The sequence below is a fragment of the Phascolarctos cinereus genome, unplaced genomic scaffold (genome assembly GCF_003287225.1).
Source record: "Phascolarctos cinereus isolate Bilbo 61053 unplaced genomic scaffold, phaCin_HiC Scaffold_9;HRSCAF=440, whole genome shotgun sequence".
Lineage (NCBI taxonomy): Eukaryota > Metazoa > Chordata > Mammalia > Diprotodontia > Phascolarctidae > Phascolarctos > Phascolarctos cinereus.
Genome location: NW_027556402.1, coordinates 19,659,324 through 19,685,086, shown reverse-complemented (window position 1 = coordinate 19,685,086; position 25,763 = coordinate 19,659,324). Strand labels below are relative to the sequence as shown.

Here is a 25,763-nt window from a genome sequence, read left to right as displayed (position 1 = left end):
CACAGAATTTGAACTCGGGTCTTTCAGCCTCCGGGTCCGGTGCTTTCTCCATGGTTTCACCAAATCTGCCTCTAATGGAGACACGCCTTGCTGTGTGTTCTGAATTGGTTTGCGCTAAAAGTCAAGAGGATTTTTGTCACCTATTAAATGCTCTGTGGTTCTTGTTCCTTCGTCCCTTACTTTCTTAATTTGGAAATTAGGATTGGTAATACCTGCCCTGCCCATTTCATTGGATTATTGTGAGGCTCAAATGAAAGACTCTGCTGTAAGCTCTTTGAAAACGAAGGTGCTGAGCCAGGTGTAGTAGTTCACACTGGGGACCTGAGCTCTCTTGAGAGGCCAGGGATCAGCCAGTGAATAGCCCTTGCCTTTGCAGCCTGGGGAGGCGAGGAGACCTAGCCTTGCAAACAGACAGAAGAAAACCAAACCTTCACGTTCTGTTCGATTGCAGTTTGGAGATGATGTTCTAGGGTGTTAGTTAAAGTAAGGTTCCAGGAAAACAGCATTATGAAGTGAATCCAGCCCACCACTGAGAGCAGCTAGTGAGATGCAGAGGTTCTAGAAACATTGAAAAACACAGAGATTTGGGGGGAGAGTTGGAACAAATGAAGTGCTTATGTGTTTTTAAGTACTAGTTCATTGTTTTCCTGAAATTGTTTTTTGTTAGCTTATCAGTTAACTTGGTTTGCTCGTAAAATTATGTTTGATATGGACATGTGGGGGGAAGCCGTTTTTTAAAAACGTTTCCCTTTTTCTCCCCGTATCTTCCCCTCTTTTCACTTTACTCGTAAATCACACCCAAGCACCATGACTTACTCCAGCCCAGCTCACCTCATTGTTTTATAGTTTGTATGTTTTTAAAGATGGGATCACATTCTCTCTCTCCTTCCTCCTCCCAATAACCTAGGGTCTTTTGCTGTAACAGTTTTGTTAGCTCAATTCATTAAACATTTTCAAGTGTTTGCTATGTACAGAGCACTGAATTTTAGATATGACACCCTGCCTGTCCTGATGAAGCGATTTGCAGAGGGACGTGATATTCTTAGCTGTCCCCCAGTGCGAGTGGGGACTCTTTCCCTCTCATTCTTGTCTGTGTCTTTATTGAAGTCCTCCAATGTCCTGGAGACCTTCTGCTTTATTTACTATTTTGTGATTATTGATGCATCCCTCAGGCATTGGCCTGCATGTTTCACTCTTACTGTGTGACTTTTTGGGTCATACATGCCTTGATAGTCTTTTATGTCACTTTTTATGAGTAAGTCAGTATTGGTAATATACTGCAAATTACTTATTCTCAGCATGTCTTTCCATTCCCTTTTCGGTCACTTGTAATTTTTTTTCTTCTGAAATTGTGATATATGTCTGCATATTTTTTTCATGACAAACAAATATATTACCAAATAATACCTGATGAATGGGTTAGAGAGGTGCAGAGTGATATAGGATATACAGAGTGGGGTGGTTGTTGTTTTTCCTTCATTCTCGAAGAGGACCATGATGTCAGGGAAGAGATGCCATGGTATGAAAGTGAATTGGATTTAAGTGAGGGAGGGCTGTGCAAAGTCACCAGCCTCACTTTCTCCTCTGGAGCCATCTGGGTCCAGTGGCCAGATATAGGTCAAAATGACTGGAGATGGCCCAGGATGCAGTGGGAACCCAGACTGAGGAGGAGAGGTGGGGTTACATCAAGGAAGGCTCCATGAGAAAGTGGCATTTGAGGTGGGTTTGAAAGGTGATGACTGATCTAGGTTCTGGAAGTAAGTGAAAAAGTGCCTGGGGCAGGAGACAGCATGGCACAGGTTTAATGGTGGTGAGTAGTCTCATCTGGCAAGTGTAGAGTTTGAACTTTGTTTTGTAGACAGTAAGGAACCATGGAAGGGTTTGGGGCAGAGAAATAACATGACCAGAACTCTAAGAAAGGTTCACCATGCAGCTGTTTGAAGAATGAATTGATTGTGTTGGAAGGGAGAAGAATACTTCTTAGAAGGTTCTTGTAAGCTAGTCCAGACAAGCTGAAGTAAGGTCTGTATTAGAGTGGTGTCCGTGGGAAGAGAGGGGAGTGGATTGACAAGAGAGCAGTGAAAAGACCTGAGTGTTGGTAAGTTGTCCAAAGAGGAAGAGGAAGGAGAAGTCCAAAAATTACACCAAGGCTTCAAATCCAGGAGACTGGATGAGTTGAGGTGCCATTGACATAAATAATGAGGTCAAAAGCTAAATTGTACTTTTGGACCTAAATGCCTAGAAAGGAAACGACAATTATCACAGATGAATATAGGTTCCTCAAGAAGTCATGCCAGAGTACCTCATATCCTTTTGTGACTATGTTATTAGGGGATAAGAATAGTACCTCAAGCATAGTATCACCAGGTGTATTCCAGCAAGGTGTTTGATAAAATATCTCGTGGTAGTCTTAGAATAAGATGGAGATATGCGGGCTGGATGATAGTATACTTTTAGGTGGTTTTTAAACTGGTGTCTTTGAACATGTGTGTTTTGTTTTGAAATATTTTGATAATTATATTTTAGCGTAACTGGTTTCCTTTGAGACCCTATGTATTTAATTTTATTCATTTAAAACCATTACTCTCATAAAGAGTCCTAGGCTTCACCAGACTGATAACGGGGTCTGTGACATTTTTTTTAAAAAGGGTAAGAGGAATAACATATTTAGCATTTACATAGTGCTTTAACATTTGCCTAGACCCCTGGATTATATAGATTCATTACTGGTTGAATGCCTGAACCCAAGGAAGGGCAATTAATGGATTACTGTCACCTTAGAGAGAGTTTAGAAGTTCCTAAGAATTCTAAAGAAACATTCTATTATATTGCTTACGAAAACTTTGTCTTTAAATGTGAAGACTACTTACGCGAGAACTTTAAAGGCTAGAGAGAGAATGTGGAGTGACTCCAGATTATTTTGCTCTCATTTCTTTTTCATAATAAGACATTTCTAGTATTGTTTTTTCTGATACTGTAATGGCATTTCATGAATCACTGTGTTATTTTTCTGCAGTTCATGCAGCAGTATAATCACTACAAGTCCAATGTGGAAATTTTCAAATTACAACCAAATAAACCCAGCAAAGAACTGGCTGAATTGGTGATGTTCTTGGCCCAGGTAAGATGGTGCCCCTTGAAGACACACTTGTTGCGTCTCTTAGGGATATCTAACCCAGCAAATGTTGGGGGTGTTTTTCCTGTGCATGGTTTCAGAAGTGTGCCGGTAACTAGACCTATATTTAAACATGATGTACTTCGCAGACTTTTTCCAGCTTCATACAGGAGTAGCATCATCTCAGTCGTTGCTTGATGACTGCCAGTCAAGACTAGTTTTCCTAAGCTGTTGTTCTTTTCACTGGCTTCGTTGCTACCTCATGCGTCTTCCTGCGGTATCTCTGAAAACTTTAATGGAGTACTTTATTATAGAACATGCCAGATCAAAACATTCTTGCTTTCCATTTTTTCTGGGTAAATGTTGTGGATCACAGTAAACACAGGCTCTTACTCACGTCCCAGAATTTATCTGGGAGGGGTGACCGAGCCGAGGTTCTCAAAGGTTGTGGCAGTGGGACACACACCCTCTTAGGCAGACAGGTCTTTGAACATCAGTCTTCTGCATCTTGTCCCAGGACCAGCTTACCTTAGCTAAGTTCCTAGAGGCTTATTACCAGTGTAGAAAACAACTTAGCTGTGCTGTTTCGTTTTTGAAAACTGTTCTCTATTAAGCTTAAAGCAAGGGGGTCCCTGCTTCAGTTTATCTTCCTTGTATCTGCCTCTAAGGACCACTGGCTGTGCTGCAAGCTCAGGAAAGGGTTACTCTGCTTAAGCAAAGGGGCGCCATTGAAAATTGTGCTTAAGATATTAAGCAGTCTAGGTTTTGGAACAGAATGAGACTCTTCATAGAAACAGGAGAGACATTTGGAAAGTATGTAAAACATAGCTGTCAGTGGCAATTGTGTAGACCTACACAAAATGATGGGCATTTGGTTTGAAAACTAAGCTGTTAAAATTGTACTACTTTCCATCCCATTTTTAAAAAATTTAGATCTTAATGATGATTGAGGGAAGGCACAGAATATAAGATTGGTTTTGAGATGACCCAATAAACATCTCATTATAGCACTAGAAAGAAAGACAATTGTTCTTAGATAACCCTGGAATGCTTGCCCTTGTCTTTGCAACAGAGTGACCCGTCATTTGCTTCAGGCAACCCTGGATGTCCCAGTTTCAGTATTCTTGGACATCCTGACGTTCCCCTTTGTCTTTTTGGTTATGGTTTAAAAATTTAGTTCTCTGGCCTCAACAACAGTCCTGCAGAGATTGTTTTCTATCCATCCGTTTATCCAATAAAAACGGAGCAATCCGATGTACCAGCCAGAAAGGTCTTTATTCCCTGGCACAAGGTTGGCTGTTGGGTGATGAGATTTTTGGCTAGAGCAGTTAAGGTCATTTGCTGAACTGTAGAAAGATCATGAGTACTTCATCTGCCAAAGGGTGAATTTACAGGCCCTGGAGGTGCTAGAGGACGAGGTGCTAAAAGAGATGTGGAGGTAGGTTGTAGGAAGGGGAATAAGTATGAAGACAAAAGGCAGCCGTAAAGTATATTTTGGGGGAGAAAAAAATGAGTAGAGAGAAAGGGGGGGTTACTTCTGTTGATGTTTTTGCAAGCACAGCTTTAAGATCCTCCCTCACACTGATCTAAGATTCAGAAGTCTTTGCTTTGTTACAGGTGGGCCACTGTTATCCAGAACATCTGGTTGACTTCCCCCAACAGCTGAAGGAGCTCCTTTCTTACAACCACACCGTCCTGGATGCTGGTCTTCGAATGGTGAGATCAGGGCTTGGGTTAATCAAGTTATATTCTATTTCTTCTTGGGTTTGTTTGGGGTTTTTTTTTTTTTAGCCTAATCTGAACTTCTTAAAAGGGGAGTGTCCATGTTGATCTTAAAACTGAGGGCAGTTGGCCATGCACGAGTTTGAGCGGAATGACCCAGCTCCCTTTAAACCTCAGGAAAATGGTTTTGCGTCTTTGTGATGCCTTCCATTTTATCAGAACTGAAGTCCTTGATCCCATCTCTGCTTCCTTCTCTCTTGCAGCTGGCTTACTTTACTGAGATCACGTCCATCAGATGCAGATTCTTTCACCTTCCTTCCTTTATCTATCAGCCAAGCGCTGTGGGTTCTGCCCCGATGGGCAGAATGTCCCTCTTCTTCAGGCCTTTATTTCTTTCATCTAGGCCATCACAGTATTCTCCTGGTGGATTTTCATGCTTTCTTTTGGTCTATAGTGAAAACCTCCATCAGAATGTCTGTCCCTAAGCTTTGCCCTGGGAAGCTGTGTCCTGCCAGGGCCATTGAGTCAGAGGTGGTCGTGTAGGACGGCGTCAGCCAGCTGCTTGCGCAGCCCCTGCCTCTGAGGCTGGGTCTCACTCCTGAGGCCTTCCATTGTCTTGTCGTCCCCCCCCTCCCCCCTAGCCCTGAGCCTGGCCATGTCTTGGGGTCTCAGGCTGAACTTGAATGCTAGTGTCGGAACACAGTTTGCTTTTCTCTCTTTCCTCAGACATTTTGCAAAGCTTTGATGTTGCTGAGAAACAGGAATCTCATCAACCCAACCAGTTTATTGGAGCTATTCTTTGAACTTCTGCGTTGCCATGATAAGCTTCTGCGAAAGGTAGGGAGCAGAGTACTCGACCGTCCCTTGGGACAAATTGTCTGCTAATAATAACTGACATTGATGCAGTGCTTTTGAGGTGTTTGTGTTCTTTAAACGAGTTGTATTTTCCCCCTTCATTTAATTAATGTGGGGCAGCTAGGTGGTACAGTGAGTGGGCAGAGTGCTGGGCCTGGAGTCAGAAAGACCTGAGTTCAAATGCAGCCTCAGACACTTACTGGCTGTGTGACCCTGGGCAAGTCACTTCACTCTTTTTGCCTCAGTTTCCTCGTCTGTAAAAGGAGCTGGAGAAGGAAACAGCAAATCACTCCGTTGTCTTTTCCAAGAAAACCCCAGATGGGGTCATGAAGAGTCAGACACAAAATGACAGACGGAATGATGTAGGGGAATATAGATGGTATCCTTGAGTCATTCAACGTGCTTATGATTGAATGTGTTGAAAAATCATATTTGTTCTTAAGGCTTTTAAATGGGAATTATTTTACTTCCTTCCTCAGACTTTGTACACACATATTGTGACGGATATCAAGAATATCAATGCCAAGCATAAGAACAACAAAGTGAACGTGGTGAGTATCCTGCTTTTGGCGTTCTGTGAAGCCCGGGGCCGCTGGCCCGTCCTGACGCTCCAGGCTTCTCTTTCCATTCAAGGTGCTGCAGAACTTCATGTACACCATGTTAAGAGACAGTAACGCCACGGCTGCCAAGATCTCTCTGGATGTGATGATCGAGCTGTACAAGAGAAACATCTGGTGAGAAGACAGTGTCTTACAGAGCTACCCCTGCTCTGCCCCTGAACCAGCTTCGGTTTATAACACCAGAGCACTCCCACAGAATGCATAGAGAACTTCATTCCTTTCATGATTTCAAGCTTTCCCCTATAATTTAGTTCCTGATAGAGCCAAAAAGTGGAAACACACAAAAAAAAATCTTGATAAACATCATAATTGATGACTAAAGATCGTCATAGAATCAACCTTAGACAAGGAGCACTGGTTTCCGGTGCGGGGCGCCCCCTCAGTACCATGCTACTTTCTTTAAACATTGCCCTCTGATACTTCCATTTAGACTTCTCTCTGTGTGTGTGTGTCTCTCTCTCTCTCTCTCTTTCTCTTTCTCTGTCTCACACACACACACACACACACACACACGTCTTGTTGTCTTTGATCACCTTGTAGCCTGCCACTGCGTGCGGGAGAAAGAAAGACCTACTAGAGTTCAGTGAAAAATTTCCCTGTGTTTTTGACATAAAATATTTTCTTACAGGAATGATACCAAAACTGTCAATGTGATCACAACTGCATGCTTTTCTAAAGTGACCAAGGTGAGACTATGTGAAACTATGCAGGAAATACTTCTAATGGGTTTTTGTGTCACCCCTTTTTTGTTCAGACAGGGTTTCCAAGCATGTGGGATGTTTGGAAAGTGGGGAGCTTTCAACTAACAATTTATTTTTCTTTCAACTATTTTCTATCTTCCCTCCTATTTGCAAAAAAAAAAAGAAAAGAAAGAAAAATCAAAGCCCTCATAACAAATCCTCATAGTGAAGCAAAACAAAATCCCACATTGGCCGTGTCCCAAAAATATGTGTCTCAGTCTGCACCCTAAGTGAAGAAGTGCTTTATGAGGAGTCCCTTGGAATCGTATCTGGTCATTTGATCAAAGTGCTTGATTAAATCTTTCAAAGTTGTTTGTCTTTATAATGATGTATTTAAGTGTCCCGTGGTTCTAATAGCTTTACTCTGCATCAGTTCATACAAGTCTTCTCTGGTTTCTGTTACATTCATATACCACATTTCATTCAGCCATTCCCCATTGATGAACACTCCCCTTGGTTTCGAGTTCTTTGCCACCAAAAAAAAAAAGAGGTGTTATATTTTGAAACATATATATCTTTCCCCTTTTTTTTGGACTTCTTTTGAGTATAGGCCTAATAATGGCATTCCTCGGTCAAAGGGGATGCACAGTTCAATAACTTGTACAGCATATTTTCAGATTTTTTTTCCTAGAATGACTGGATCAGTTCAGAGCCCCACTACGAGTTTTCTCACAGATAGGAAACTTTAACATTTGTTGTTTTCCTTCTTTGTCATCTTTGCCAGTCTAAGGCATATGAGGAGGAGCAGCCTTTACTTTGCTTAAATTTCCTTTTCTCTGATTATTGGTGTTGTGGAGCATTTTTTCATATGGCTCCTCATAGCTTGGATTTCTTCTCTGAAAACTGCCTGTTTAGTTCATTTGACCATCTCTCGGGAAGCTTGTTTCCTGGTGAAGCTGCCTTTATTCTTTAAGCGGCCCTCCAACTTGAGACGGATTGGAAAGAAACCAAAAAAAACTATTTTGTAACATTGTTAGAACAGCTTTAACGTGGTTGTAGTAAAAGACAACCTCCTGAATTTGGTTCTAATATTTCCTCTAACAGTTGAGTCTGTACCTTAGCGGGATATGAGCCCAAACATCGTGTGGACCCTCTAGTGCTGTGCTTTCTCTTGACAACGTGATCTGTGTTGTGTTGTCATAGCTCTTTAAGGCTTGCAAAACACTTTATAAATATTTTATCTCATTTTATCCTCAACCACCCTGGAAGGTAGATGTTATGTTAATAACACATTATAACAATGTTTCTTCATTTTACGGAAGAGAAAAGTGAGACAAGCAGGGGTTAAGTGACTTGCCCAGGGTCACACAGCTTGTGGCTGAGACCAGATTTGCACTCAGGTCTTCCTTATACCAGGCCCAGCACTCTCCTTAGTGCTATGTAGCTGCCTCATACCCCTAAAACGAGTTCTCGAGAGGAAGAATATATAATCATTGTACCAATCATTGCTTATGAAAATGGGTTAAACTTCCAAATGAGAGGAAGCTTTATTTTTAGCTTTTTATTTTTATTTATGTATTTATTTTTAGGCAAGTGGGGTTAAGTGACTTGCCTGAGGGTCACACAGCTAGTAAGCATCAAGTGTTTGGTCTGAGGCCGGATATTTTTAACTTTTTTTTTTTTAAATTAGCTTTCTTTTATTTTTTCTTCTGAGCTGATTATAATGAGACATCCCTTGGCAATTTGGCATTAAGTAGATTTTTTATGATTATTAGGAAATATGGGGAGAACTTGTGTCTCAGTTTGTGTGAACGCCAGATTTGGTGGGGAAATGGTGATCTGTATTCAGACAAGTATGCTGTGTCCTGAAAGAAAGTCATGGAGTGGGTTTAGTTAATAAGTAAACAAGGATTAGTCATACTTAGAGGCTTAATTTGTGGATTAGACATTTCCGTCATTTTTGTCTTTAAGTACTTTTCTTTACCTTTAGGAAGTAAGCTTAGTTTGGCCCAAGATAAGAGGTGGGAAAATGAAATTGCATCTTTTCTTTGTAGAGGTGGATTGTTGCGGGTGTAGACCATTACTTGTTTTCTTCTGACTCAGTTGATGGTTTGGTTAGTTTTGCTGGATTGTTTCTTCTGTTTTTTGTTCTTTGTCAAAAGAGGTCACAGGCTGGTAGGAGAAGGAAGTGAGGAGTTTATGTGGAAAGAAAACTGAAGTAGAAACTAAAGATTACACTAGGTTTTTGAAAAGTTAAGTGCAGTCTTGCTGACCTGCTGTTGCTACAGTTATTGTTATTATTTGCTTCCTTGGCTTTCCCCGTTTTTGACGTCAGTTACTCCTTGTCTGCTCTTTACAGGACTTTCTCATTTGTGTTTTTCTTCCTTTTTGCTCTTCAGATACTAGTTGCTGGTTTAACATTCTTCCTTGGTAAAGATGAAGATGAGAAACAAGAGAGCGATTCTGAATCTGAGGTTTGTTGATATCTCTTCCACTTTGGAATTGTAGTCTGCAGAATCCACAGCGCCTCCTTTGAGGATCATGTCTCAACGTATTTTTTTTAAGACGCATTGGTCTGAAGGCCTGTCTTAGTTACAGTCAGTCAGGCACTGAAGCTTTAGGCTGTCGACTGGTGTGAGTGACATTCAGCTTCAGAATGCCCATCATCAGTGAGGTAGGGGCGCAGGGCAGCTTTATACTGGAGCCTCTATACAGAGCTGTCGAAGATGGCGGAGTGAAAGCAGCGACTTGCTTGAGCTCTCCCCCCAAACCCCTCCAGATACCTGTAAAAAATGACTCTATACAGAGCTGTCTTTTAACTTGGTAGTATATTTAGGATGTCTTGTTTGTGGCAAATAGCTGTCTTTCTGACCAATCCAGTGAGCCTGCTTTGGTTCTGTCCTGGGGTTTGAAACTCTAGTTTCTGGCCAGGATCCTCCGTAACTTGAGGTGGGGTTGTGGAGGGGATGTTGTTACATTGGCTGCATCAAGAAAGGTAAGGAAAGAGTGTGTAACCTGATAGCTTTGGATGGAATTCTGGATTTGCTTAAGGTGTTGGGGGGTGAGGTGGAGAAAAGGAGACAGTAGTTGCTTCTGTGAAAATTTGTCTAGTTCTGAATTTACATTGGTCATTTTTTTTGTCTTTAGGATGATGGACCCACAGCGAGAGATTTGCTTGTTAAATATGCCACAGGAAAGAAAACCTCCAAACACAAAAAGAAATTGGAAAAGGCCATGAAAGCCTTGAAAGTAAGGCCAACTTGTGGGGTGACATGACGTTTATATATGGTGGAAGGGATGCAGAAGGGGCATCTCAGAGTTTGGGGGAAATACTTGCTACAAAATATTTGTTCAAAAAATTTTTTTTGTATTAAATGAAGATGTAAAAAATGTAAAATCTTTTTTAATAGTAAAAAAAGTCAATATATAGGCATAGGACAAATCTGAACTTCTGGTAAATGAAAGTGATTTCAGTATGACAAATTCTATGACTTCATTCAAGTAGGCCTTCTATTCTTCTTGGACCAAGAAGACCTCTTTCTAATTAATGATGGGCAGAGGACCCTGTCTCATTCAGTTGATTGGTCTAGTGTATTTTCAGTCTTGTCTGACTTTTTGTGACCCCATTTGGGGTTTTCTTGGCAAAGATACTAGAGTGGTTTGCCATTTCCTGCTCCAGCTCATTTTACAGATGAGGAAACTGAGGCAAACATGGTCACCCAGCTAGTAAGTGCCTGAGGTCAGATTTGAACTCAGGAATATGAGTCTTCGGGACTCTAGGCCCTGTGCTCTGTGCACTATGGCGCCACCTCGCTGCTCCATACTGTCTGATACAAGACAACACATACAGGGTGCTTAATATTTGTTGATCATCATTTATTTCCATTTTGTTCTCCATGTGCACATTCCAGACCACTCCCTGTGACACATTGCATATCTTGCTTTTTAAAATTGTGGACTTAGCCATCAGCAAGTAGAAATAATATAACTAAGAACATCAAAGATTTTATATAAAACCACAGACCTGTTGTTTACCATTTATCTTCTTATTGTATGAACGTAAATCATCAGCAAACATGAACATTTTCAGTGTACAAAGTAAAATGAAAAAGAGTCTTTTATTAGGAGCCATGGGCTTATATACAGTTTGTTTTTTTAAATGTGTGTATGTGTATACATATGCACACATACACACAAAGTGTGGACTTATGTACAATTTTTTTTAAAGATAGATACATAAAGTTAAAAGAGTGTATGTTGACTTTAAAGCTAGTGGTAAAATTGCCCTATTTGTTCCCATGTCCCCTTCTCCCCCACCCCCTGTATATTTTTCCCAGCGTAGCTGCTGAATTAAACTTCCCAGCACTCTTTCTTGGTGTCTAGACTGGACTTGCCTTGGTCCTAGTGAGGCAGGCTGTCCGGGAGGGCTGCATTTTCAAAGTCTCAGCGAGCGAAGCCTCCTGTGGCTCTTTTTAGGGATGGTTTGAGGGATTTTATGATTTGGAACTTGACATTGTGTCGTGGCGTTGGCTGTGCCGTGATCAGCTCTGCTTCTGCAGTGGCGTTGACATCAGATGGATTCACGGGGCTAAAGAACACTCTTTTTTCTTTCAGAAACAAAAGAAGAAGAAGAAGCCAGAGGTGTTTAATTTCTCAGCCATTCATTTGATTCATGACCCCCAAGGTATTTGAAACGCGGTCTTCCAGATCTGTTATTGTGCGTGGCCAGCAGAGACTGCCAGGCTCGTCTCATGGAACTCAGATGGCAGGCAGTTTCTCTGCCTGGTGCGTTCCCTGTGTAGACATGGACGGATATCTGCTCCCTAAATGGAGCACAGATCAATCAGTCTTTGCTTTGGGTGTTAAAACCTACACTTCTGAAATCCCTTGGCTTGGTTCAGACTCCTCTCCCCCTGGCTTTCATTTTTCTTTTTTCAGATGCTGCAAACACATAGATAGGTGATTCTGTGTCTTTCTGCCTCGTTTCACGGTGCTCTGTTCTCCTGAGCCTCGGTGTCAGGATTCTGACTCATGCTGCATCTGAACCGTTGTCTTACTGCTCTTTGCCCTTGCTTCGTTCGGTCCTGGTAAGCGGCCACGGTGCCCATGATTAGTCACTACTCTGGTTCTCTGCCTCACAGATTTCGCAGAGAGGCTTCTGAAGCAGCTGGAGACATCTAAAGAGAGGTTTGAAGTCAAGATGATGCTCATGGACCTTATCTCCAGATTAGTGGGAATTCATGAGGTTTGAAGCATTTTGTGGACTTTGTGTGTGTGTTTTGTTTTGTTTAATAAATTTAGGGTTTTTTTCCCCTTTTGGTGAGGCAATCAGGATTAAGTGACTTGCTCAGGGTCACACAACTAGCAAGTGCCAGATTTGAACTCAAGTCCTCCTGACTCCAAGGCTAGAGCTCTAGCCACTGTGCCTCCTAGCTGCCCCCCCTTTTTTTTTTTAAATAAGAGGTAGTGAAATAGGTTTGGGATTTCTGCAGACTCGGTTGGAAATGATGCTGGAAGCTTGTTTCTAGTGGAGGGACCCTAGCTCCAGTCACATGGCGACCTCAGACGGCACTTTAGTTCTGCGTGTTCTGGAAAGAGTGGACCACTACAGCAGTGGTCACAGTGCTCCCGCAGGGGTCCCTGCAGTTTCAGACCACGGGGTCTTCAGAGCCAGAAGGAGGAATCTCATCCCATCTCCTCTCACAGATAAGGAAATTGAGGTCTGGGGAGATGAGTTGACTTGGGGTCACACAGAGTAGGGGTCTGAACCCTCTTCATAATCCCATCCCCCATACTTCACACCACTGGTTCTGGAAGGAGGCCACCTGGGGGGAGAAAAGCCTCCACCTTGCATCCAGCTCGAGCAGGAGCCGAGGGACGGCCTGCGGATGGGAAGGTCCTGCTTAGTAAGTCCTGTGGGTTATTTTGGGAAGTCGCTTTGTCAGAAGGTCTCACCTTGGGAAGCAAGGGTGTTGAAGCTTTTCTCTCTAGCTGTGATTTGTGGAGAGCCGGGGCTAGAGGCATGTGGCTGGAAGTTCACCAGGCTGACCTTAGATTTGCCTATCCTTAGCCCCCAGTACCACCTTCCTTACCAAATACAAGGTCCAGCAATGCCTGGCAAATCGTTCTTAAGAATTGCACGTTAGGGCTTTCGTATTTTTAGAAAGATTGGAATCTAAGAATGCCAAGGTGCATCAACTGATGCATTGCATTTTTTTTAATCCTTAAAGCAAAGAAGATAGAGATAATAGGATGAACATTTTTATTTCCAAGTAAAGTTATGATTTTTGTGTGTCTGTTGCAGCACGAAGGATATTAACGTGAAATACCATCTCTCTCTCCACAGCTCTTTCTTTTTAACTTCTATCCCTTCATACAGCGGTTCCTCCAGCCCCACCAGAGAGGTAAGCCTCTGTCCTCTTTTGTCTCATTGATCTTGAAATGTTATTAGAAGAGCTATTTAAAGCCTCCTGTTTGAATTCATTGATCAGAAGTGAAATGTTCTCTAGAACAGAAGACAGGATTATAGATTTAGAGCTGGGAGGGCCCTCAGAGATCATTACTGATTATGGCTCAGGTCAGCAAATCTAATCCTGGGAGAAGTTAATTGATTTCCTCCAGATGATTGATGTAAAACTGGAGACGGGATAGAGGAAGAGGGTTTATTTGTTTGGGTATCTTCATAATAATTTGCAGAATCAGTTGGTTGCTATAAATAGGAAGTCCTTTTATAAAGCTCTGATGGGAGAAGGGGACAAGGGGAAGGAGGTGATGAGGAAAAGAGAGTGTTTATTAAGCGCTGTGCTCAGCTCTGGACATACAGATACAAGCAAGGTGACTTGCCTTCAGAGAGCTTACATTCTAACAGGAAAAGGTCTTCACATTATATAAAGAGGAGCTGGAAAAGAGAGTGGTGGTAAGGAGGGGTGGAAGGGAGAACAGGGCGTTTGGAGGCCCACACCCCAGCAAGGAGAACCAGGGTGGGGTCCAAATTTCCGGTGGGGTGGGAAGGGTCACAGGATAGGGCCATGGTGAGGAGGTGAATTATATTTGTATTGTATTTGTATATTGGGGGGGGCGGGTTTGTTTGTTTGTTTTGGTCTGGGTGGCCTGTGATGTAGGGAACTCTCAGTATGGAAAGTCCCTCCACCAGTCCAGATCACCTTATATCCACAGCTTTGTGTCCTCAGGAAGTATCCTGGGGCACTCAGAAGGCAGTCCTCACCCAAGGCTGTGCTAGAGGCAGGGGAAGCCAGGCATTCGATTGCCAGAGTGGGCCTCTGTCTCTGTCCACTGTTAGTGCTTCTCTGCTTTATCGCTCCAGTATGACACGTAGCCAGGGGCTTCGCTGTGCCTTTCGACACCAGAAGCAGAACAAGGAAGAAGATTTCCCAGTCTTAGTTTCCCCCATGGGGCCTCCCAAGCTTGGGCACATGCATCAGCCTTGGAAGCTGTGCTAGGAGCAGGGCTGGGCTGGTTTTGTTTTGTATCTTCAGTGACTGTTCCATAGCAAGTGCTCAGTGAGAGCCTGCTGATTTGATTGGTGACTACCAAGGCGCACAGCCCCCCCTTGACCTGGGTCGGAGCTGGCCCCTGCCCCGATTTCCAGGTGCACATCCAGGGGCTTTAAGAACCATCTGGTTCTGGCACCGCTGTTGGTGGGGATCTGACGCATCGACAAAACCGTCATGTATTTCGGTAAGAGTGTGTGTGTGAACAGCCCTTTCCTGCTGTCTTCATATTTCAGAGGTGACGAAGATTCTTCTCTTTGCTGCGCAGGCAGCCCATCAGCTTGTACCCCCTGAGGTGAGTGTGACCTTTGTGACCGTTCCTGCCCGGTTTGGGGATGGCACAGGCAGGGCTGCCCCTGGTAGTTGGAAACAGCAGTTAGGGCCGTGGATAGAGTGCTGGGCCTCCAGTCAAGGAGGCTCTTCTTCCTGAGTTCAAATCTGGCCTCAGGCACTAGTTGTGTGACCCTGGAGAAGTGACTTAACCCTGTTTGCCTCAGTTTCCTCATCTGTAAAACAAGTTGGAGAAGGAAATGGTAAACTGCTCTAGTATCTTTGCTAAGAAAACAGAGAATCGGGCATGAAGGAGAAACGACTGAACAATAAAAAGTGGTAGATGAGATCACAGGACCGTACAGCCCTCTCATTGTACAGATAAGGAAACTGAGGCACGGAGCACTTAAGTGTGCCCAGAGACACAGGCAGTAGATGTCTGAGGCAGGAGGTAGACTCAAGTCATCCTGTCTCTAGGTCCATTGCTTTTTCAGTTGAAAAGTAGCATAGAAACTTAGAACAGGAAATGTCCTTGTGAATTATCTAACATAACTGTCTCTGATTTTACATTTTGCTGAGTCCTAGAGGTGGAATGATTTGTGTAAACTTGTATAGTTAGGTTAGTGGCGGAGCTGGCCCAGTCTCCTGACTCCTCATCCATCCTTCCATCCATCCATCCATCCATCCATCCATCCATCATCCCTCCATCCTTCCATGGTACCACTTCCAGGGGTCATTGTCTGAGCTTGGCTGGCAGCTGTCTGCCCGGAGCGGGGAATGATGTTTGCATTGCCTCAGTAGTCTCCATCTTTGTAACCTCGAGCAGAAGGAGAGGGAAGGTGGCTCGCTATTCTTTTGGGATGGGGGCTTTCCTTCCTAGTTGAAAGTGATGCTGGTTTGTCACTCTGTGAGGCCTGCTGGAATCCCAGCACTGAAGGACAGTGGCCCCTGTGGACTTTGCTGTTTCCTCATGGGCCCTGGGGGCATTAACTGCAAACCTGAAGATCGAGTGGGTTTTCCTTTGGTGACGATGATTTGTGGGTTGGTGCTCCAGCTTGAGTTGTGGTCCTTCACACGTGGTTCTGATTCTCATCATCCTTTTCCAACTGTTGCTAATGCAGATTATCGAGTCCTTGCTAATGACTGTGGCCAACAACTTTGTCACCGACAAGAACTCCGGGGAGGTTATGACTGTTGGGTGAGTAGCACGTGGTTGTGGCAAATGACCCAGTTGTGCAATTACCTGAGGATGCAGTGGTTAGCTGTCATGGCAACCGGAGACAACACAGCGGTCATTATCAGCCTACGTTCTCCAAACTAGACAGTGCAGGATTTTGTTTGAAACAGAACTTGTACAGTTTTTCTGGGTTGTTGAGCACGAAAAGGAGATTTTTCTGTGATCTGGTCATTCCTTTTTTCCCTTGTACATTCTTCTCTGTGGTCAAATGATTCTTTACTTTAGTGACTGAATCTTCAGGGACAGAAAGGTTAAGGATGAAATCCCTCCCTGAACTGATGGCCATGGCCAGTGGCCGGGCTTTGAGCTAAATTATGTGTATATGGGTCCCCCAGGCAACGCTATGGATTTGTCTTGCAAATACCTCAAGTGTTCTCAGGAGAACAAATACAGGCTCCCATCTTGGAGTCTGCTACTTAAACCATTATTTTGTTAGTTCTCTTGCATTAGAATCAGAGACAGTCAAAGGAGCATGTTCTGATATTTCCTCATAAAATTTTTAAAAATGTAACATTTCTCAATAATTAATTGGCTCAGTTTATAAAAAACTAGGCCACTCTGCTTTGCCACAGGTTTCTGTAAAACCTGGTCTCATAGCCTTAGACAAATATCAGAGTTACTAACGATATAATTTGTCATAATGAACAGTACAAAGACATTTCAATGTTTTGGTGATGTGTCAACTGTCGAAAAGACCACAGTTAGAGTCACATCTAGCCTTTCAGCGCTCAGGACGGAAAGTAGGTGGAATCTCTCCAGAATCCTCCTCAGGGCACATTCTCCATATGAGACGTCTCCTCCGTCACAATTAATAACAGTTAACTCCTCAGTCTCAGTCTCTTGCCAGATAGTATTTAACTCTTTTTCCCCTTTTACAGACTCCTCATGGAGTGACTGTCTGCATCTCAGGCTCCCACAGATAATGACAGTTAAACTGTAATCAATCCATCAATAAACATTTATTAAGCACCTACTACATATGAAAAAAGACCGTGTCTGCCCTCAAGGAGCTTACAGTCTAATGTATGTGTACATAATAATGTGCATTCGCCCAGCAATACAAATAAAAGTATTTCTGAAATAATTGCAAAGAGATAGGACACACTTAAATGCAGAGTAGTTGGGGAGGGTTCTAACAATGGGGGGGATGATTACAAAGTAATTTGAAGAGGGAGAGTACAAATCTGGCCTCAGACACTACCTTGTGACCCTGGGAAATTCACTTAACTCTGCCTCAGTTTCCTCGTCTGTAAAATGAGCTGGAGAAGGGAAATGGCAAACCACTCTAGTGTCTCTGCCAAGAGAACCCCAAACGGGGTCATGAAGAATCAGACACAACTGAATAACCACAACAGTGACCTGGGTAGACCTAAGCCTTCGGAAAATGATTTTGGCAGCAGTGCGGAGAAAGGACTGGAGAGGCCAGAAATTTGAAACAGGAAGATAGAGTCCGTTACCATAGTCCAGGGGAAAGATGATGAGGTAGTAATGGCATGTGATTGAAGAGAGCGGGACAGACAGAGAGACACTCTGGATTCTAGTTCCCTCAGTAAGAATGGAGAATTTGGAGGAGGGGTGGGTGTAGTGGGAAAGACTATGAGTCTTGGGCATCTTCGATCCAAGATGCCTGCAGGATTCCAGGTGGCAGAGTCCCACAGGCTATTGGTGACGTGGGACTGGAGTCAAAGAGGCAGGAAAAGGCCAGAACTCCTGGAGTAGATCCTCGTTTCTTCGTGGTTCTAATGATGGAGAATCTTGAGGTCTCCCACCTCTGCCACCCATTCTCAGAGTCACAGCAAATCCGTTGGAATACGGATTGACCGATCGTTTCCAGCGCTTCTTAAACTGCTGAAGGGGTTACAAGAGCAAGAAGTTTAAGAAGCTCTGATTTAGACTAAGCTGGACCTGACTGGCAGTTCCCTGTAGGAGACCTGGGACAAGTCATCATCCAGGCTTCCCCCTGGAGAAGGTGGGAATAGCTCACCTGTCCAGATCAGCGCACCCAAGAATCCGTGGTGGCTCAAACGTCCCCACTGGCCCTTCATCCTTATAAGCCAATCACTGCACATTTTTCTTCCTTCTTCAGAATCAATGCTATAAAAGAGATCACGGCTCGATGCCCTCTGGCCATGACTGAAGACCTTCTCCAAGATCTGGCCCAATACAAATCCCATAAAGACAAGAGTAAGTTAATTATTATTGTCTGTGGGCCAAGTACCATACCAAGTTGTCCATTTCTGCTTGAGTACAGGGCGGTTCTTGCTAATGTTCTGGGCTTACTTGACACAGTATTTGTATAACACTTAGCCCAGAGCCTAGCAAGTGCTAGGTGGTGTTATTATCATTATCATTATTATTTGCTGGCACATGTCAGTGACTTCTTACAGAATTTTTGATGTTGTAGACGTGATGATGTCTGCTAGAACATTGATTCAGCTCTTCCGCACCCTGAATCCACAAATGTTACAGAAGAAATTCAGGGTAAGTAATCCCTGTGGGTACCAATTTTTATTTTTGTTTTCTAGTAGTTATGAACTCTGAAGTGGTGTTGAAAGTTGCATTTGAATTTTAGTGTTCATGGAAAAATCATATCTGTATCCTTCTCTGAGAATACATCTGAAAAAGAAAGTTAAGGATTAAAAAAAAGCAAACTGTGACAAGTATCATCTAATTCATCACCTTTTAGTTGACATGTGCCTTTGGGAGTGGGGGGAGGAAATTGTGGCTTGTGGCTTTGAAGCTCTGTGCTCGTGAGGAGCCAAGGTCAGGCAGCGTGGTGACCTCGGCAACACCTTGAGCCCAGTTCAACAGCTGCTCTTCATGAGGCATGATCCTTGTTCTCATGGACCTTATAGTCTAGAGGAGGGGTATGTCATAAATAACTAACATAAAATAATAAATGTATTAGAGGCACAAAGCATTATCCAATCAGGAAACATCGTCATCCACTTGGGGATCAGGAATGCTTTGTGATGATGGTGGTATCTGACCTGGGTTTCAAAAATTGGGTTAGAATTTAATGGAGTGGCAGTGGGGGGGGGGTATTAGGGCAGGGAAATGGGAAAGCCAGCGTGGGCTCAGAGCACAGTTCTTATTTTTATGTGTATGGAGCATGGGGGGTATATGCTAGGAAGCAGCATGAGATAAGACTGGTACAGTAAGGCTGGCCCACTGTGTGTGTAGCATCTCAAATACCTGCGTATGTAGTTTGAGAGCCAGCTAGAGAGCTAGCCTTGGAGTTAGGAAGACTTGTGTTTGAGTGGTGACCTCTATGGCATTGGACACCGTTAACCACTTCTCATCCTAGAGCCTTTCTCCTCTGGATTTCCATAACTGCTCTCTCTTTGTTCTCCTACCTGCCTCAGCTTCCTCATCTGTAAAATCTGTAAAACAAAAGCCAAAAAACCCCAAAACTACTCAGTTTCCTTAGGTGGGAATTCATCATCTCATGCCCACTAACCGTGGGTGTCACCCCAAGGATTCGCATCCTCTTCTCTTTTCTCTTTATATTTCAGTATTCATCTGTGCAGATGATTCTCGCATCTGTTTATTCAGCCTTCATCTCTTTCTATCCCACATCACCAACTGCCTTCTGGACACTTAAAATGATATCCATTGGGTATCTCAGGCATACCACGTCCAGAATAGAACTCGTTGTCCTTCTCCCAAACCTTCCCTTCATGCAGGCTGTAGCGTGGAGGGGACTTTCATCCTTCTGGTTGCTCTAGAACGCATCATCCTTTCACCTCCTTAGTCACCTTTCAAGTCCTGTAACTTCTCCCATGTCCTCTGTCTCCAATGACACAGCTTTGTCTCAGCTCTTCTTTGCTTTGTGCATCTCTTAGTGGTTTCATCAGCTCCCCTGCGTTCAGTTATCATGCAGATGGCTCCCAGATCTGTGCCTCCGGCCTCAGTCCACAGAGCTCCAGGCCCACGGTGCCAGATGCCTATTTACCATTCACCTGGATTTCTTGTAGGCGTCTTAAACTCGGCATTTCCAAAGTAGCTCTCATTACCTATCCTCCAGCACTCGTTCCTGTTTCCGACGTGCGTGTCTTGTCTTGGGCACCACTGTTCTTCAGTCACCACCAAAGTTTGCCACCTCAGAGGGCTTCCTGACTCTTCGCTCCCTTTCATTTGCCAGTATCCAGTCACTTGTTACCTCCATAGCCCGTATTCATACGTGCACACCCTCTGCAGCCCAGCTCAGAGCCCTCGTCGTATTTCACCTGGCCTGAGCAAGCAGCCCTCTACTCGAGCCCCTTTCTTCCCAGCTCTTCTTTCCCTACAGTGCCATCCCTGAAGCACAGGTATCTTTTTGCTGCTCAGAGGTGTTGTGGCTTCCTCTTACCTCCAAGATGAAATGCAGGCCCTGTTGTTTGTCATTCGGCAACCTTTACCTCACCCGGTGGCCTGTTTTTCCAGGTGTCTTACACATGACTCCCCTTCACACATTGGAAGTTTCCCCCAGACTGGCCTGATTGCATGGGGCCGTGCTCGGGATGCCTTCCTTCCCCGCCTCTGCCTCTTCGCTTCCTTTAAAGCTCAGCTCAAGTTGCTGTTCAGTCATTTCGGTCATGTCCAACTCTTCACGACCCCATTTGGGGTTTTCTTAGCAGAGACATTGGAATGGTTTGCCATTTCCGGCTCATTTTACAGATGAGGAAACTGAGGCAAACAGGGTGAAGTGACTTGCCCAAGGTCACACAGCTAGTACATGTATGAGGTTAGATTTGAACTCAGGTCTTCCTGACTCCAGGTCCAACATTCTATCCACTGGGCTACCTAGCTGTCCCCTCAGCTCAGCTGCCCCTCCTCTATAAATCCTCTTCTGATTTCTGCCACCCGGAACTATCTCGTGTTTACTTGGTATTCGTGTCCCCAGTAGATTGTAAGCTCTTTGAGGGCCAGGTGTGATAAGTGCTTCGTCAGTGCCTAATGATTGTTGTACGTTTTAGGGCAAACCCACAGAGGCTTCGGTAGAAGCAAGAATTCAAGAATATGGCAAATTAGATGCCAAAGATTACATTCCAGGGGCTGAAGTTCTTGATGTTGAGAAAAAGGAGCCCGATGAAGAGGATGACGATGGTGAGTGCAGAAATCACCTCTGTCGTCTTTGGAGTGAGCTGAATGCGAGACCCTGGGCTGCTTCACGGCCTCATGGGTTCAGAGTTGGGACAACCCATCTCATTTTACAGATGAGGAAACTGAGGCACAGAGGGGCCGAGTGACCCAAGATAGGTATTAAGTGACTGAGCCGGAATTTGAACCCAGGTCTTCCTGCTTCCAGTCCCATGCCCTCACCATTCTAATGGATTAAGATCCAGGAGAGTTCTCCTTCCCAAGAGCATGCTCTTTGGTCACTTGGGAGAAATGGGTTCTGTGTTTGCGGACCATAGAAAGCCTGGAACAGAAGGTGTGACATGGTAGGAGTGGCCTCCTGTTGTCCTAGGCGTGTGACAAAATTAGTGATCATTTACGTAGTGGCCACTTTAGTTTTAGGAGAGAGTCTCTAGACATCTCTGTATTCACAACAGTTAAGGACCCTGACTCTTAAGGGCCAGCTGGGTGGCACAGTGGATTTGGACCGAGGAAGACTTGAGTTTGAATTCTGCCTTAGACACTTCTTAGCTGGGCAAGCCATTTCACCTTTTTTTCAGCCTCCATTTCCTTATCTGTAAAGTGGCAATAATAGCAACATCTGCCCCCAGGCTTGTTGGGAGGATCAAATTAGATAATATTTGTAAAGAACTTTGTAAACCTTAACACACTACAGAAATACCAGCTGTTATTATATATGTCATTGTCCTTTCACATTGAGACTCATTCATTTGTTTATCAAACATTTCATAAGATTTATACCTGGAAGGTTCCTTGTGTATCACCTGACTGCATCTTGAGGATGAAGAAACTAACTCCTGGAGAAGTCAGGTGATAAAGTAATAGTCAGAGCTAGGATTCGAACTCGGGTGTCCTGGCTGCAAGTACATCGCTCTTCCCATTATTCCAGGCTACTTCGGAGTCATTTTTGTGTAGTGTAGACAGCTAGTCTGATGGCCAGAAGACCTGGGTCTGACTTCGCCTCTAGGCCACTCTCCAACTAAGAGTTTCAGAGGAGGTGGAGGGATTCTTTCACAGATTCAGCCCTGTTTTTCATCTGAGTCTGAGACAGGGAGCTGGGAAGATAAAGAGGCTTCTGGACCTGGCATGGGGAGCTCGCACAGCCAGAGGGCAGCTTCAGTGCGGTCTTCAAAGTTATTTTTTCGTGTTTATATTCCATAAACAACGTGTGTGAAGACATGAGGCAAAACTGTGGTTGGGTGAATTGTGTAGCCTTGTGCTGTTATAGATAAATTCACTTAACATTAACCTAGTTGAGTCAATTATATCTTCATTCCCCTCTTCCTTAGCTGGAGAGGGCTATCTGCCCTCACCAACTTACTGTTTCCTTTGTATGGTTAACCTTGATACCCTGGGAGTGACTCCAAGCCTCTCGTGGTAACATCACATTCCTCTCCATCCAGATGGGTGGGAAAGCGCCAGCCTCAGTGAGGACGATGACGAAGATGGCGAGTGGGTCCAGGTGCACCATTCCTCCGATGAAGAGCAACAGGAAATAGTAGGTCTTCCGACTCTGTTCTAAGTCATCATGAGGTGTCGGGCTAGCTCTGCTTTGCCTGGTCAGTCGAAGTCTTAAGACATGTTAAGAAGTGTTAAGACATGAATGATCAAGCCGCCATTTGTGTGGGTGAGCCTGCGTGTTTAGTCATTGCCTGTTTAACATGTGTGTCTGTCTGTCTACAAGGCTGAGAAGCTAAAGAGTGTGCCGGTGGAGGAGCGAAAGGCTAAGGCAGCTGCCGTAAGCACCAGCCGGGTTCTAACCCAAGAAGACTTCCGGAAAATTCGCCTCGCCCAGCTGAGGAAAGAAATGGACGCTGCCCCCAGGAAATCCCAAAAGAGGAAGAACTTCGACATAGACAGCGAAGAGGAAGAGAGGTGAAGCATGGTGCGCCGTAGCCAAGATGGAGGACTGGTGGGCACCCGGGGAAGGGACGCAGGGTTTTCACTGACCCTTTTCATGGGCCTGTCTTCTTTCCTCCAGGGGGGAGTTGCTTTCCTTGAGGGACATTGAACGTCTCCATAAAAAGCCCAAGTCTGACAAAGAGACAAGACTGGCAACCGCGATGGTGAGGGGTCCTCTTCTTCTCTTAAAGCAGGGAGCAGTTCACGAATGCACTGGTTCAGTGGGGGGGGCCATAGAGGGCCGTTGGATGGGAAACCGAGGCCCTCGCGTCTGATCCAGAGCACCTGCTTACTGCCTCGCCCTGCCACCGGGTCTCAGTTACACATCTGTACAATGAGGGGATTGGAGCACTTCTGCTCAAAGGGCCCCTCCAGCTCCAATTCTGGGGCCCATCTAGCAGGGCTGCCAAAACCAAATCACGTGGCTTCATATGTTGTGGGTAGCCATGAGGGCATGAAGAAACACTTATTAAGCACTTGCAGTTGTATGTTAGGTTCTAGCATTGATATGGCTATTTAAGGTTTTAAGTGCTTTACATGTGTTAGCTCTGTGCTTCTCACAACAACTCTGCTGAGGTAGGTGTGACAGTATACCCATTTTTAAAGACAAAGAAACTGGGGCAGACAGCGGTTAAGTGACTTGCCCAAGGTCACACAGCTAGCAAGTGTCTGAGGCAGAATTTGAATTCTACTGCTGTCCCAGCTGCTTGTCGATCTTAATGTCTGTACCAGTGTTGAAAGCTGTCTCCTAGGGAAGACCAGCTAAGTGTAGCAAAGAGTGAAATAAATAGGAAAAGAGAAAAGGGGTCTGTTATTTTAGAAGAAAAATTAATCATTTTGTATGAATAGGCTGGGAAGACAGACAGAAAAGAATTTGTGAAGAAGAAAACTAAGCTGAATCCATTTGCTAGTTCTACAAATAAAGAAAAGAAAAAACAGAAGAATTTTATGATGGTGAGGCACAGCCATAACATCCGGTCCAAAACGAAACGATCCTTCAGAGAAAAACAGGTGAGCTGGGGTCGATGCCTGGGAGCTGGCCGGGCACTGCCCCGAAAGGCAGGTGGCTTTCCCTTTGACAAATCCCCCTGGGCCATCTGTACCAGCATTTACATGCATTCAGTTTTGTACGGTGGAGTAGAAAAAGCCACGAGGCCTGGTGAAGAGACAGAGTTCTGGTCTCTTGCTGTCGGTCAGTGTCTTTGGGACCTTTGCCAAGTAATTTAAGGGTTGGATTAAGCGACCTCTAAAATACCTTCCAACCCTTAGGATTTAGTATTCTGAAAAAAAAGGACTCCCATCCTTTCACTGCCTGGTGGAGGCAGTGGCCTAGAGGGAGGGCTTCCCAGTTGGTGCCACAGCTACGGGCAGTATTTGAACAGCTGTGTTACTCCCTTGAAATATGCCAGAAACTCTGTGTTGATTTCCAAAGAATGAAGTTACAGAATTTAGGGGCTTCCCTTGGAGGAGGAAGATGAATTAGTGGTATTGCTGTTGTGGGATGGAGTGAGGAAGTCATGGGAGATGAGTAAGATGAGGAACCGGGAGTGCAGGGTGTGTGCAGAAACATCAGTATGTGTGTATATGAGATGGGAGGTGGGAGGAGAGAAAGCTGGAGAGCCAGGCATGTTGAGGAAAGACAGGGAGAAGAATCTCATTAATGCGGCATCTCGGGAGCTGCTTACCAAATGTATTTACTGCTTTTTGACTCTTTATGCAAGGTTCCCTAGGGAGAATTCTGTGATCATGTGATTCATTGCATTGTAGTGGAGTCTAACAGAGGTGGCCTATTTGATTGATTAACTTGGATTTTTTTTTTGTCTTCCAGCTGGCTCTACGAGATGCACTTTTGAAAAAGAGGAAAAAGCTAATGAAATAACCATCACGGGGGGGTGACAAAGTACCATTTTTGCAATATTGCTTTGGAATAGCAAGGGATTCTTTTTGGCCTAAGAGCGTGGAGCTCCGTGTGTTGGAAGGTACAGCCTCATAGAACCTCTGAGCTGGAAGAGAGCTCAGGAGCCAGCTCCTCCCTAGAAGGAATCCCACCCCCCCCCACGCCCCGCCACAAAAGTCCATCCTGAGAGCTGACCATTCTGCCTGTGCTTAATGATCGCCATGGAGAGGATGGCCTTATTGACTGCACAGAATATCTCATTGGTTAAAAGTATTTCTGTTTTGGAGATGGGAAATTCCCAGTATCTATAAAAATTTATAAAAAAGAACTAATTTATTTTTCCAGTGGTCATCTATTTCATGGGTCAGCCCAGTGTGTGGTGCAGATGACAATGCAGGTGTAAGTCCTAACTTGATAAACCGCCTTGTGTTTGCCCAGTGAGTCTGGTAACTGACTTACACTCATTTGGGCAAATTACTATAATTCATACCAAAGGGTTAAACATTTTTCTAATATGCATAAGGCAATAATTGGTAAACATCTTGCTTTAAAAAAAAATAAACCGAATTGTGCATAATTTTCTTGAATTTCTCAGGTTTGCTTCTTTATCTTGAGTGCCTACTTTATTGAGAAAGGGAGTTTTTTTCCATCATCCTTTTTTTTTTTTTAGGGAGGCAATTGGGGTTAAGTGATTTGCCCAATGTCACACAGCTAGTGAGTGTTATGTGTCTGTGTCTGAGGCCAGACTTGAACTCAGGTCCTCCTGATCCCAGGGCCACTGCGCCACCTAGCTGCCCCTCTCATCATCCTTTTAAAAATATGTGTATTTTTTC

General features: G+C 44.2%; 1 protein-coding gene across 1 annotated transcript in view; it reads left to right on the top strand.

The window, feature by feature from the left end:
* SDAD1 (SDA1 domain containing 1) overlaps window positions 1-25,517 on the top strand; it is a 28,342-nt gene extending 2,825 nt beyond the window's left edge. Inside the window, exons 2-22 of the mRNA XM_020988458.1 lie at window positions 3,017-3,121; window positions 4,733-4,831; window positions 5,564-5,674; window positions 6,172-6,243; window positions 6,326-6,426; window positions 6,941-6,998; window positions 9,392-9,466; window positions 10,140-10,241; window positions 11,607-11,676; window positions 12,134-12,237; window positions 13,339-13,396; window positions 14,740-14,798; window positions 15,895-15,971; window positions 18,097-18,194; window positions 18,415-18,491; window positions 20,969-21,098; window positions 22,535-22,629; window positions 22,816-23,006; window positions 23,113-23,197; window positions 23,883-24,044; window positions 24,862-25,517. Coding sequence (XP_020844117.1) covers window positions 3,017-3,121; window positions 4,733-4,831; window positions 5,564-5,674; window positions 6,172-6,243; window positions 6,326-6,426; window positions 6,941-6,998; window positions 9,392-9,466; window positions 10,140-10,241; window positions 11,607-11,676; window positions 12,134-12,237; window positions 13,339-13,396; window positions 14,740-14,798; window positions 15,895-15,971; window positions 18,097-18,194; window positions 18,415-18,491; window positions 20,969-21,098; window positions 22,535-22,629; window positions 22,816-23,006; window positions 23,113-23,197; window positions 23,883-24,044; window positions 24,862-24,912 — 1,980 coding nt within the window. The 3' untranslated portion in view covers window positions 24,913-25,517. The remainder of the gene's footprint in view (window positions 1-3,016; window positions 3,122-4,732; window positions 4,832-5,563; window positions 5,675-6,171; window positions 6,244-6,325; window positions 6,427-6,940; window positions 6,999-9,391; window positions 9,467-10,139; window positions 10,242-11,606; window positions 11,677-12,133; window positions 12,238-13,338; window positions 13,397-14,739; window positions 14,799-15,894; window positions 15,972-18,096; window positions 18,195-18,414; window positions 18,492-20,968; window positions 21,099-22,534; window positions 22,630-22,815; window positions 23,007-23,112; window positions 23,198-23,882; window positions 24,045-24,861) is intronic.
* Window positions 25,518-25,763: the final 246 nt, after the last annotated feature.